Below are 13,594 nucleotides of genomic sequence, written 5' to 3'. Positions count from 1 at the left end.
ATCATGGATTACATCGGGGATAAGTGGCAGTAAATCCATAAAATCTTTCTTTTTTTCAGGCGAAATACAAATTTTTTTCATTATTTTTCAGCTCTGGATTGTAATCCATTACGGTGTTATATGTGATTTTTACTTTAACATACTTTAACAGGTAAATGAATGACTAGCCTTTCTTGCTGTGAGGCTTGCATCTAGGGTGTCCAAAACCGAAACCGGTTAACCGGTTACCCGGTTTTGAGTTACAAAACCGAAACCGGTTTTCGCCAAAAACGTAATTTTCGGTTAACCGACAAAACCGGTTATTTGTGTCGGTTAACCGGTTTTAAAAAAATAGTGATATTTTTAATATTTCACTACAATTGTTTCTTTGAAAGTAAACTGAACTTAACTGTTAACCTTTAAATTTGAAATATATTTTGTTTAAAATGTAAAGTTGTGCCAATCTAGTTCACTACGCAGTTCCAATAGCCCACATCGTTTTTATGTGAAAACTGCGTACACGTAATATCACACGGCAGTTTGTATCACGTTATTCACACGTTTTGGAACTAGTACAGTGAACTAGGAACTAGAGCTGTAGTAGCTACAATTTAAAACCAATGTTTAGTCCAATATAATAATTATTAAATGTTCACTATGATCAGCCTCACTAGGGGGCTTTCTTTAGACCAGCGGTGCTCAGAATAGTTCGTGTATTAGTAGTGGTAAAACACTCTCCCCATTACTAAGCAATGGTAAATGAGAAATAAAGAGATAATACGTGTGGTTTGTTTTACGCTACCGTAAGGAAGTGATTATGATAAGTTGAGGTTGGCAAAGCGAGACGAAGAATCCGGACTTAATGAAATGTAAACTTAATTCCTTTGGTACACAATTTTATATTTGTATGGTTTACCATTGTTAGAGCACAATTTTTGTCTTAATTTTGCAGCCCCCATTTCGAGGTTGAATACCAAATAACAAGGATATTTTGAGATAATTATATAATAACGAAGTCGTTATACTTAATTTACCCCTTGTCGCACATTTTTAATCAACTATTTATAAATTATGAGCAATTTTGTACCTATTTAACAAAACCGGTTTAAACCGGTTAACCGGTTTTGGCAAATGATGAAAACCGAAAACCGGTTTTTGAAAAAAATGAAAATTTCGGTTAACCGAAAACCGTTTTGTTTGGAAAAACCGGTTTTTTGGACACCCTACTTGCATCTCTGTTTTCATTAAATCTACGTAACGGGACTTATGTTTGAGAGTAAATGACATAAAAAACAGAAAATTAAGATAAAAGAGCATGCAAAAGAGCACATTCAGTTTTACGTGGTTTTATCTTGAAAGAGAATCAACAAATATTTTAATTATTATTACATACAAAACGACCTAAGTCACCTTGTGTTCTTTTTTATGAATATGTTTGCGATATACTGCAGCAAATGTCGATATAATACGTTTATTATGACAATTATTTTGTAAAAAGGCCCACTTACGTAGTTTTGCCAAAAAATATATCAGAAACGGTACATTTTTTTCAAATACGGAGTAGTGATATGGAAAGCTTTCAGAAAGTACAACGACGTGGTGCCAATAACTCAAAATTTACATAACTCGACTTATGTCGTTATGTAGGAAAACCACAGAATTTAGCTGAGCAACAAATGAAAATACTACTTGAAAGACAAAAGAAATGGCGGCATTGGAAGCCAAGAAAGCCGGAGAAATTGAACAAGCCAAGGAATATCTAAAAATATATAAGGGCTTTGATGCTCTCCTCAACGCTGCCAGCAGCGGTTTGCCAGTAGATTTAAATATTGTAAGTCAGTAAATGTTATAATATAATTTATGCTTTAACTCTTATGCACATTATGCTAACTAAAGAGCAAATAATAAATTATTTTATCGCAGTTTGCCCATCTAAAATAATTAAACGAATTAATATTAATATTTTATCGTTTAGACATGGTAAATATTAGTCTTTGTTGACTAAAATCAACTTTGTACATAACAAGTAAAGAAGTATCAGTCGGCTTGGCCGACAGAGATATACCCTCAGCCTGTGTATATTGAAACAATTTTTTCCCAAAAAACGCATGTATTTAGGGAATTTTGGGCGTTTGAACTGACAAAAATGTTGATTAGGATTAGAGATCAAAAGTTTTGCGGAGGAGATACTAAAAAGAATGGATCTCCAGCCACTACATATGGTACCATAGGGGTTTTTTACAACTTCAGGGATGTTTGCTCAAGAAGTATGGACTTGCCCCTGAAACAACTTTTACCATCGCAATTGAGGCAGCGAATGCAAGTTGCTTCAACAAAAATCAAAGTGATTCGAAAGCAGGTCTTAATTTCGTGTGGGAGGTACCGGATGGAGTGGACAAATATAGTCCATATTTGAACCTGATCTATATCTGGTAAATATATTAAGATGTGTAAAGTTTGGTCCAATTCGGCCACTCTCTTCAAGAGTTATCGTACGCACAATTTTACCGAACATTTTTGAACTTTTGTGGGGGAGGTACCTGAAGGAGTGGACCGATATGGCTTATCTTCGAACTTAAACTATGTTTGGACAAAATATTACTAAGACCAAACTTTGGACCGAATCGGCAGACCTGTTCGAGAGTTATTTTGCCCTTCAACCTCCTCACACGGTGTCATAGGGGTTTTTTGCAACTTTCAGGCTATTTTCTCAGGAAGTATGGACTTGCCCCTGATGAAACTTATACCGTCGTATGGAGGGCAGTGAATACAAGTTGCTAAAGCAAAAATCAAAGCGATTCGAGAGATGGTCCTAAACTGAACTTTTCCAAATTTTTGTGTGGGAGGTACCCGACGGAGTGGACCAATTGAGTCCATATTAAAACCTGATCTAAGTCTGGTACACGCTCCACGATGGGCAAAGTATGATCCATATCGGTTAATCCCTTCAAGAGTTATCGTCCGCACAAATTTTCCGAACATTTTCGAACTTTTGTGGGGGAGGTACCGGAAGGAGTGGACCGATATAGCTCATCTTCGAACTTAAACTGAACTTAAACTGGGCAAAATATTACGAAAGCCAAAATTTGAACCGAATCGGTTCATCCGTTCGAGAGTTATCGTGCGCTCCAGCCAGCCAGACAGACAGACGGACGGACATTGCTCAATCGACTCCAAATTGTCTGAAACACATTTCGTCCAAACATACTTGGGGTCTAAAACCATTATTTCGATGAGGCACATTTTGCCCGTATGAATGTGTATATACCCTTCATAGCCTAAAGGCTGAGGGTATAAAAACAAATTTAAGTTTTCCGCCTTGTTTACAAATTTTTACATTTTAAATTATTTTTAGTGTAGCAATTCAACGATGCATCTACCTCCCAGCATCTACCTCCTGTGACACAATATTTTACCACGCCCTCAAGCCGCGACTACTCTTCAGGTAGTAGTAGTAGTACCGAAAGTAACACTACCAGCACCACAAGCACTGCTGCTAGCCCTGCCACCACCAGTAGCAGCTTCAGTCCTCCAAGGGAAAGTACCTCCGTATCAGCCTTTTATGGCGAGGAGGAGGAGGAGGTTATAGATCCCACAACATATGCTCCTCCCATGAGAGGAAGATGAATTTTGTGCTTTTATTTTTACACATGTATATATTCTTTTATTTATCTAAATATGTACGTATAAAGCAATGTAAGATTTATTATACTAGGAAGTCCCAATCATTGAGCTAAAAGTAGAGTCGGACTGCACTCTTTGGTATTAGTCGTGTTCCTTTACGTGCCTGAGGTTACCAGTTTTTACCCGCAATGTGTTTCCTTACTTTTAAAAGCATACAATTTATATGAGAGCAGTTCACCACTTTTACTATTTTTGCAACAATTACTTTTAAAAGTAAAGGAACAGACCAATTATAAAAGTTTCCTTGCCTGCTCTAGAGAACCCTGCTCAACAACTCGATTTGTAGATCCCTACAAAACAACAAACATTTCCAAAACGTTGTAAAATAAAATTCCCGAAATAGTAATCTGCAGTTGGAGTCAATGTCGAAATCTGCACTGCACTGATGGGAAGTAAAATCCTTTTGTAAGATGAATCAAAACCTGTTGCGGAGGAAGTAAACTCTGTTGCGTGCAGCGGCAGTCTTTAGACTGCAACAGCTGGGACGGCCGGACGTCAAGTTTCTCACTTAAATTTACAACCTGTCGCTTGCTAAACACATCGTTCCCGAAGTCTGGAAAATAGGCCAGCTACTGAAGCCCGAAAAGGATGCCAGCTAAGGTGAATCTTACAAACCGATTTCGCTTTTGTCGCCCGAAGCAAGGACCCTTGTGGCTTTAGTTCTGCCATCATCAGAAATAACTTTCCAGTTGCCGATCAATAGCATAGGATCCGTAAGCAGCCAACAACTGCGCTGAAGGCCATCTCCATATTAGCCGAGGACTCACTCAGAGCAAGCCGTGATAGAACAGTGATAGTGACACTTGATTTAGCAAAGCCCTTTGATATTGTCAAGCACCCTCGTTGTTGATGTCATCGAGCAGACTACGCACTTTCCAAGTTTGAAACGTTGGATAATAAGGGGTCGATTATGCATTGCCACTAAACTTAAGTGGCGTTGTCAATTGTCAGCACAACTGAGATGAAATGCTGTATTATTGATGTCAACCCAACTGGGTTGTCGATAAACGTGTTATCGATCAGTGTTTTTTCAAACTTGTGAACTCTATTAAATCCAAAAGGCACAATTCGCCAAAAAAAATTTAAAATGATAAGTTTAGTGGAATTATTTTTTGATGATGAAGAAAATGTACAGGACATGACATCTATTAGAAGAAATTTGATGGACAAGTAAAATCAATTGGAATTGCCATCTGCACTGTAAGTTGAAGCTCATGTTGGAAAGATCAGTATAATCAGTAAATTATTTTAGGTTTAAGGCGTATTTTCGATTGCCAAAGGATGCCGTAGTTTACATTGTGGAAACCTTAAAGGATGACTTCAAAGTAAGTTACAGATCAACAGCAATACCCCACTTTTAAAAGTGAGCTCTGCGCTGAAATTTTTTGCGGAGGGAAGTTTCCAGAATCTACATTGTCGAACGTATTGAAAGAAGTTGTCCACTTGATAGAGGACAAATTGGACAAAATTGGATCGTTTCGAAGTTGACAGAGGAGGAAAAAAGACAAAACAAAAATCATTGTTATTCAAAAACGAAATTCCCTGGTGTAGTCGGCTGTATAGATGCAACCCATGCGCACACTGGATTTGCACTCAATTTATCAATTAATATTTCAAACTGTTTTGTTGTTATTTTCACCATATTTTTGATAAACAAAATTAATTAATCATGCAAATAATCAACAATTGTTAAGAAAATATTTATTTCCTTTCAATTTTACTTCTTGTTTCTTCGAAAATATTCACTGCAACTGAAAATAACTGGTTGCTGAAAAATAGCCGGTTCGTCAACTGAGATTCGCAACTTCAGTTGAAGGTTGCCAAACATAAAGTAATTTTGACAACTGGCAACTCCACTCAACGATAATTGCTATCGATAATCGCCCCTTAAATTTTAAGTGTGGATGACAGTAGTACGTAGAATTTAGGATCAAGAAGTCCAAGACCCGTAGAGTGAAGAAAACCTCTTCTGAATTCCAAACGCTGCAGACGGCATTGAGATCGTAACGTATGCGAATGATTGTACTATCTTGGCGTCAGGTGCCTTCCCTGACGACATTTGTGAAAGACTGCACTGCTTTTTGTCAGATGTTACCATTTTTTCCACGCGAGGAATATGCAAATACCAGCCAATAAATCTACGGCCACTCTGTTCACTACCTGGGCGGCCGAGTTGGGAACAATAGAGTTGAATTCGGACCACAGACCCAGGCAGCCAGGGGGTCTTCATAATCTAGAAAGAGAAGTCTAACTTTACAAGAGAGAACCTCTAGATCAACAAGCCTTTCAACCAGGTTTAAGTAGCATTTACACGAATGCAGTCGCAGATGCAATAAACAGTTATCGTGTGAATGCGGTCCTTGAAAACATCCGCCATCTATCGCAGCTGAGAAGCGCCAGCTGTCAGGACAATCCAGAGTAGTTTTGGGTCAATACGCTCGGGATGGTGCAGCCGTCAAAATTCCTATAGGGCAAGTACTGATGACACCGTGGAAAACATCTGCCCAGCATACAGCACAGGCCCCCACGACACACTGCTCCTTTTCAATTGCCCTACCAATCTAAGAAACTTAAGTTTGCAGCTTTGTGGTTACAAACCATATAAATAGCGAAATAGCCACATTCTTACGACTGATAGACCCAGATTCAGATTAAGCAGAAAAATAAGAATACAAACATATTAACTACTGTTACAACAACGAGAACAAACTGCAATTATTATTCTTCACCAACTCTTTGGCATGCATTTTTCACGTCTTGTTCGGAAAATGCTGTACTGAAATATGATTTTCATGGCTTTTTTATTTATTCAAAGCAACTTATGAAGTAACTATAATTTAATTATCATCAAAATTATAATTGCAGTTTGTTGTTGTAACAGAAGTTGATAAGTTCATTTTTCTGCTTAATGAATGGGGCTACATATTGAAGTTTGTTAGTAGATTTGATGCTGAGCAGACGTTTTGTGTAATGAAACCTTGCCCTATAGAAATTTAAACGGCAGCACCATCCCGAGCTTATTGAGCCAAAAAAAAAACTCTGCTTTGACGCTCCTCAGCTGAGATAAATGGTGGATATTCTCCGAGGACCGCATGCAGACGGTAGATAGTTGTTTATTGGATCTGCGACTGCATTCATGTGAATACTTTTTAAGCCTGGATAGGCTTGTTGATCCTGGTTCTGCTCCCATCGACCATGACATTCAACTCTATTGTTCTCAACTCTGCCGCCCAAGTGGTGAACAAAGTGGCCGTAGATTTATTGGCTATAATTTGTATATTCCTCGCGTGAAAAAGGGTGGTAAGTTCAGACAAAAATGAGTTCAGCCATTCATCAGGGAAGGCACCTGATACCAAGATTGTACAATCATCCGCATACGTTATATGTTAGACAGTTCCTGCAATATCACCTCGGGCAACTCCAAGTTTCACTCTACGGGTCTCGGACATATTGATCCTAAATTCTACGCACGACAGGCGTCCAAACATATAATTTATTATCCAACGTTTCCAACTTGGCCGGAGCGTAGTCTGTTCTTGACAGTCTCAAAGGGTTACAATCACTGTTCTATCACACGGCTTACTTTGATTGAGTCCTCGACTAATATGTGTGGAGATGGCGTGCAGCGCAGTTGTTGTGCTGCTTGCGGATCCCATGTTATTGATCGGCAACTAGACAGTTATTTCTGATGCTGGGGAGGACTAAAGCCTCAAGGGCCTTTGTTTAGGGCGACAAAAGCGAAATTGGTCTGCACGATTCAACTTTGCTGGCATCCTTGCTAGGCTTCACTAGCTGGTATATTTTCCAGACTTCGGAAACGATGTGTGTAGCTAGCGACAGGTTGAGAACTTTATAGAGATACTTGACATTCGGCCGTCCAGCTGTTGCAGTTTAAGCACCGCCGCTACTCGCAACATAGTTTAATTTCTCCGCAACTGATTGATTCATCTTACAAAAGTTTTTCATTTCCCATCACCAGTACAGATTGCGACGTGTACTCTAACTGCAAATTACTATTTCGTGAATTTTAGTTTACGACCATTTTGGAAATGTAATTTTTTTTCAAAGACTAACCCCCAGTTTTTGTAAAAATATTTATTCTTCTCACACGAATTGTCAAAGTTTGTAGATCGATTTACTCGCTTTAGCGCAAATTTAGAGCGCTGATTTTTAAATGATGAATCCTTAATGATATATGGAACGGGTATACGAAAAATTAGATGTGTATGTCATCTGGGGGCTGAGCTATGAATGCCTAAATTATTGCGAATACAGACGAACGAACAAAAATAAGTTACAAAAACTGGGGGTTAAAACTGTATTTACATATTTGTTTTTTGTTTTGTAGGGATCTACAAATCGACTTGTAAAGCAGGGCTCTCTAGAGGCAAGGAAACTTTTATAATAACAAAGATTGCAGTCCGACTCTATTTTTTGGTCAATGATAGGGACTTCCTAGCGTAATAAATCTTACATAGCTTTAATAAACCTTAGATAAGTAAAAGAAAATAGGTATACATATGTACATGTGTATAAATAAAAACACAAAATTCATCTCTATTGGATCGATGGAATGGGTTCTAATGCTGATGAAAAGATCGGATCTTTCAGGACTTCATTTGAACCAATGCAAAAGATCCAGTGAAATCATAGCATCTCATGGAACCACTTCAATAAAATTTTGCTGGTTTTAGGTGTGCCTTTTTTACTTACTAAATGTTGCTGAAACAATTTTTCAGCAACTTTTCCTTTATGCAACTGTCAAAATCTGCAACATTAGTAATAACACTGTGCTACAGTGAAAATTTGCAGGGGTTCTAATGCATAAATTCGGTTTTGTGGGAGTCCACAGAAGACGAAAATACCGTTGGTTTCTTTGGGTCACTTCGGTTTTTCATTTTATAACGGTAAATGTAGTGAAAAATGGGGTTTCTTGGATTTTCAACTTTAAACGGACATTCCTTCTTTTTTTCCACAACCGATTTGCACACACTGTTTTTCATTATAAAGGGGAGAGTAATGCCTTTCGAACAAGACATAGATTTTTGAAATTGGTTAACAAATGGCTAAGTAATAGTGGTTTAAGTGTGACAAAAACGCATTAAGAAACAGTAAAATGTTTTTCCTTGTGCTCCAGGCTGCGTAAACGACACCTAACAGTACAATTATTTACTGTTAACAAGTAGGAAATTTAGGTGGCTTTCCAAAATGGGAAAAACCAACAAAATCCGTTGAAAAATTAATGCGTTATCGCAATTTTTGTGTTTCAACTTTTTGGTTTTTTTCATATTTTCCTTAATAAAACATTGATACCTTGTGCGTAATTGTTAAGCAGGATAATCACAATTAGAATCATACATGCTAAGATACCCATCTTTTATAAAGGAAAATATTGTTACGGAATTAGATTTAACTAATGTCCGTGTAGACGTTGTTTTATTCCCCGATACGATTTGTACCAAATAAAACAGGGTTCGTTTTAGATTACGTTTCTACAATGCTTTATTTACTTTATTACACTTATTCAGAACCGACTTTAATTACTAAGCACACAGCAAGTCTCTAGTTAGCACGCAGCTACTCTTTTACCGATCTGTTCAGTTCAACGCTTAAAACACGACTCCTCCGTCATTGCCATTTCCCCGGTATTTATACCCCAAAGTCTCCCTGTTCTAGAGTCCTCCAGAACACATATGGCAACATCTCGAATCTGTGCAGCGAACACACAGACGCACATTCGCACTAAGCGAACAACCATACTCACATACATACATGGGGGAATACAATTGGACGACAAGCACAGTAATGACGTAACAACAACAAACAAGTGCAAAGAAGTAACAAACTAAACAATAATTACATGATTATGGCAAAACAAAATAAAAGCACATTAATGAAAGATAAAGTAACATCTAGAATAATGAAGAGAGTTCTACATGGTAGTTGTTGTTGCTTAAATAAAGTAACTGCGTAATAAAAACTTTACGTTACAATTCAAATTTTTAACGGAAATTAAACTAAACTAACTTAAACCTATCAGTTACATTCGTAACAATATGAAAAAAACCAAAAAGTTGAAACACAAAAAATGTCACAACGCATTAATTTTTCAACCGATTTCGTTGGTTTTTCCCATTTTGGAAAGCCAACTAAATTTCCTACTTGTTAACAGTAAATAATTGTACTGTTAGGTGTCGTTTACGCAGCCTAGAGCACAAGGAAAAACATTTTACTATTTTTAATGCGTTTTTGTCACACTTAAACCACTATTACTTAGCCATTTGTTAACCGATTTTAAAAATCTATGGCTTGTTCGAAAGGCATTACTCTCCCCTTTATAATGAAAGACAGTGTGTGCAAATCGGTTGTGGAAAAATAAGTAATGTCCGTATAAATTTGAAAATCCAAGAAAGCCCATTTTTCACTACATTTACCGTTATAAAATCAAAACCCGAAGTGACCCAAAGAAACCAAAGGTATTTTCGTCTTCTATGGACTCCCACAAAACCGAATTTGTGCATCAGAAATCCTGCAAAAAAATTTTGTCCACTTTTGTATCACAGTGTAATTATTACAACTTATCACGTAAAAAGAAACAGCTATTATTACAAATTATCGAGTACGCAGACAGGTATAATACGAGGATTTATTTTTGTATGGGAAATCTGGTAGATTTTGGAAGGATTTAGCACATAAAACCTGATAATGTGCTAAATCCGGCTAATGAAGTCATATCTAAATGGGCTATTAGATTAAATCCACTCTATTTCGTAAATGTACTATAAACATTTACAACCGTTTTTACGTACATTTCAAAGGAGGACAATTTCCATGAAATTATAAATGTCGGTGACATGATCATGCAGTAAGTCCCAATCCACAGGCAAGTTTACTTACCACTTGATTTCAACTGTCAGTTCTATTGCTGAGTCTTCATTTGACATATACATACATACGTGAAGGAATTGACAGTTGAAATCGAGTGGATTTCGTAAATGTAAAAGTAATATAAGTCTCTGTTTGTAGGAGAGACACGTATTGGAAATGTTAAAGATTGCTCGTATGTAATGGCAATCTCGTTTACATTTTTTGTAATTGACATAATTAATTGCTTGTGTAGGCGTTGGAGGACATTTTAAAAGGTCTACACAAGCAGGCCTTGGTACAAGAATTTACTTCTACAAACTTTCAGCTTTTAAAGATATGTATTACAATTATACATACCTGATCGGTGGCTTCACCTGAACACCGAGATAATAGCGCTAACATGGCTGTGTGAGATAACAAAAGGGCGAAGCATATCTGAAGAACATTCAATGACATCTCCACCTGTGTTGTAATTTGTACGAAGAGGTTATACGTCGTTGTTGTAATCGAATAGAATGCGTACCCCATATAGACAACCAATATTAAACTACAACTCTCATTGACCGATTTATAAAGGCGTAACAACTTGTTGTACATGCGAAAAGCAAACAGCGAATCTTCGGGAAAATTGCTCATAGGAGGTGGTGGAGCCGTCTGATCCTTACTTGGTATACGTGTACGGAATTTACGGGATTTTTGTTGTTCCTTGTAGGTATAACCATTTATTATTGAATTCAAATAGGCAAACCGAACTGACAGCAATCGCAACAATATCGACGAATAAACAATGAATATAGACGACAGGGCATTCTGTATCGAATATACACAAATAATGATGTACGATGTGACAGTCAATGGCTCGTTTATTAGTAGAATTTTTAGCAGAACAATATACCACTGAAATACCAGAATAAGGATAATAAACTTTACAGCAAATCCACAGTCATTAGTAATGGTGGCTGAAAATTGTCCCTTTATTTCTTCATCCACTTTGAGCGTTTCATTGAGTATCTTTAGGAATGCTTTAGAATTCTTGGAGCACATAAAAACTGTTGTAGTATAGGTCACAATACACAAAAGGATTTCTATCCAATAGTTGATGTTATCCGTTTCCCGGTATGAGTAGAAAAGTTGATTGGAGCCGCCCGAGAATAAATTGTACATATTAAAGATTGTCATCGCATGCACCATGAAATGTACTACAATCGAATATAGTCGATTAAGTGTTTTAGGTGGAGCCAATTCATACGCGGATACCGTCTCATACAATGGCATCAATCCAGTAGCCTTTAGGATGAACAGTATACTCGTAATGTCATTGAGAAAATTTTTCATCTTGGGAGTTCTGGTTGTGGCGTCATTCAAAACAATTGTATCAGTCTGCCTTTGAAGTATCGGTGATGGTTTCATTTTTGTTCCTTTCATTGTAACACTCAATGGCCCGGGACACATTATTTTTTCGATGACGATGAGCTTGCTTTGTAGACGATTTGAATTAACCAACTACTTTTGAAAAAATAATATTGAATTGAATGTTGAATAACGTACGTAGGTATGTATCTGTTTATTATTATTTGAGAGCGATAAGGATCAAAATATTTGTACACATACATACGTACATACATATGTACAAAAGTTCAAATTAATTAAGCAATGAAGTCCCATAAAGTCTTTAGGAATTGATTATAGTCGTACTCACATTTGTTAAAACAGTTACTACACCATTTTCACAAGTAATTCGAAGAATTTCAGTTGTAATTTGATTATTTCATTTGAAATTCGAAACATTTCACTTGTAATTTGAGAATTCCAATTGAATTTCGAATTAATTCATTTGTAATTCGAATTATTTCATTTGTAATTTGAATTTTTTCATTTGGAATTCGAATTATTTCATTTGTAATTTGAATTTTTCCATTTGTAATTTGAATTTTTCTTTTTGTAAATCGAAGTTTTTCATTTGGAATTTCAATTGAAAAACTTGAATTAAAAATGGAAAAATTCGAATTACAAATGAAATAATTCGAATTACAAATGAAATAATTCAAATTACAAATGAAATAATTTGAATATCAAATGAAATTCTCAAATTACAAATGAAATAATTCGAAATACAATTGGAAGTCTCAAATTACAAGTGAACTGTTTCGAATTACAACTGAAATTATTCGAATTACATGTGAAAATGGTGTAGTCAAATATGGAATAAAAGAATGTGATTGTTCACACGATAAACTGCACTGAATGACATACATACTTGAAGCCAAGCAAAACGTTTGTAACAATGTATCATAAGCAAGGTAAAATCAAAACAGAAAAAACTATGTTAAGTTCGGCCGGGCTGAATTTATTGTACCCTAGACGGAAATCTAAGACCCATGGTATGATCTGACTCTTAAAAACATTAAAAAAGTCCATCTATTCTGAAAAGATTTTGCATGAATTCTTTCAACCAATGGAGAACCCAGATATTTTGGGAAGTTGCCTGACCTTATCACAGTACAGCGAAGTCGACGTAAAACGATTTATAAATTGAAAATGGATATAATTATATAGGTGTTGCGCCAAAACGTGGATCTATGTCGACAAGTTTCTGTAGGGAATTTTTCTGACTACTGAAAACCTAGAATGCAAAATTTCCACTGATTCGGTTGAAACATGTATTTAAAATCTTCAAAATACAAAATACGTAACTTGAGGGCTTTAGCACAAAAACATTGACATAGTAGATATAATTAAAAATATTAGGAGGTTTTCTGAAATAACGAAAAAGCAATTTTGTTTAGAAAATGTGACTAAGAACTGCTAAAATCGGGAGCTAGGCCAACATATCAATGTAGGCCGATTTTGCCATTTTTCACAACTTTACACTAATAACATTTCTCTGGAGCAGGGCAAAACATAGTTTCCATTATTTACCAATTTTTATTAGGATGTGACTAAGTTGTAAACAATATCCTCCAACTTGTGAGTATTACGGTAAACTAAACTGTAACGCAAAAAAAATAATATTTAACGGAAAATATTGTACAAATTGTAAAATATTTAAATTCTTCTTGATTCT

General features: G+C 36.2%; 1 protein-coding gene across 1 annotated transcript in view; it reads right to left on the bottom strand.

Moving 5' to 3' along the window:
* The window catches only part of Gr32a (Gustatory receptor 32a), a 32,737-nt gene extending 20,690 nt beyond the window's left edge, over nucleotides 1-12,047 (bottom strand). Inside the window, exon 1 of the mRNA XM_073968879.1 lies at nucleotides 10,888-12,047. Within this exon, the coding sequence (XP_073824980.1) occupies nucleotides 10,888-11,982 (1,095 nt within the window). The 5' untranslated portion in view covers nucleotides 11,983-12,047. The remainder of the gene's footprint in view (nucleotides 1-10,887) is intronic.
* Nucleotides 12,048-13,594: the final 1,547 nt, after the last annotated feature.

This window comes from Musca autumnalis, unplaced genomic scaffold, assembly GCF_047663935.1.
Source record: "Musca autumnalis isolate F117 unplaced genomic scaffold, ASM4766393v1 scaffold_2, whole genome shotgun sequence".
In the NCBI taxonomy this organism is placed as follows: domain Eukaryota; kingdom Metazoa; phylum Arthropoda; class Insecta; order Diptera; family Muscidae; genus Musca; species Musca autumnalis.
This window is presented reverse-complemented; position numbering and strand designations above follow the sequence as displayed.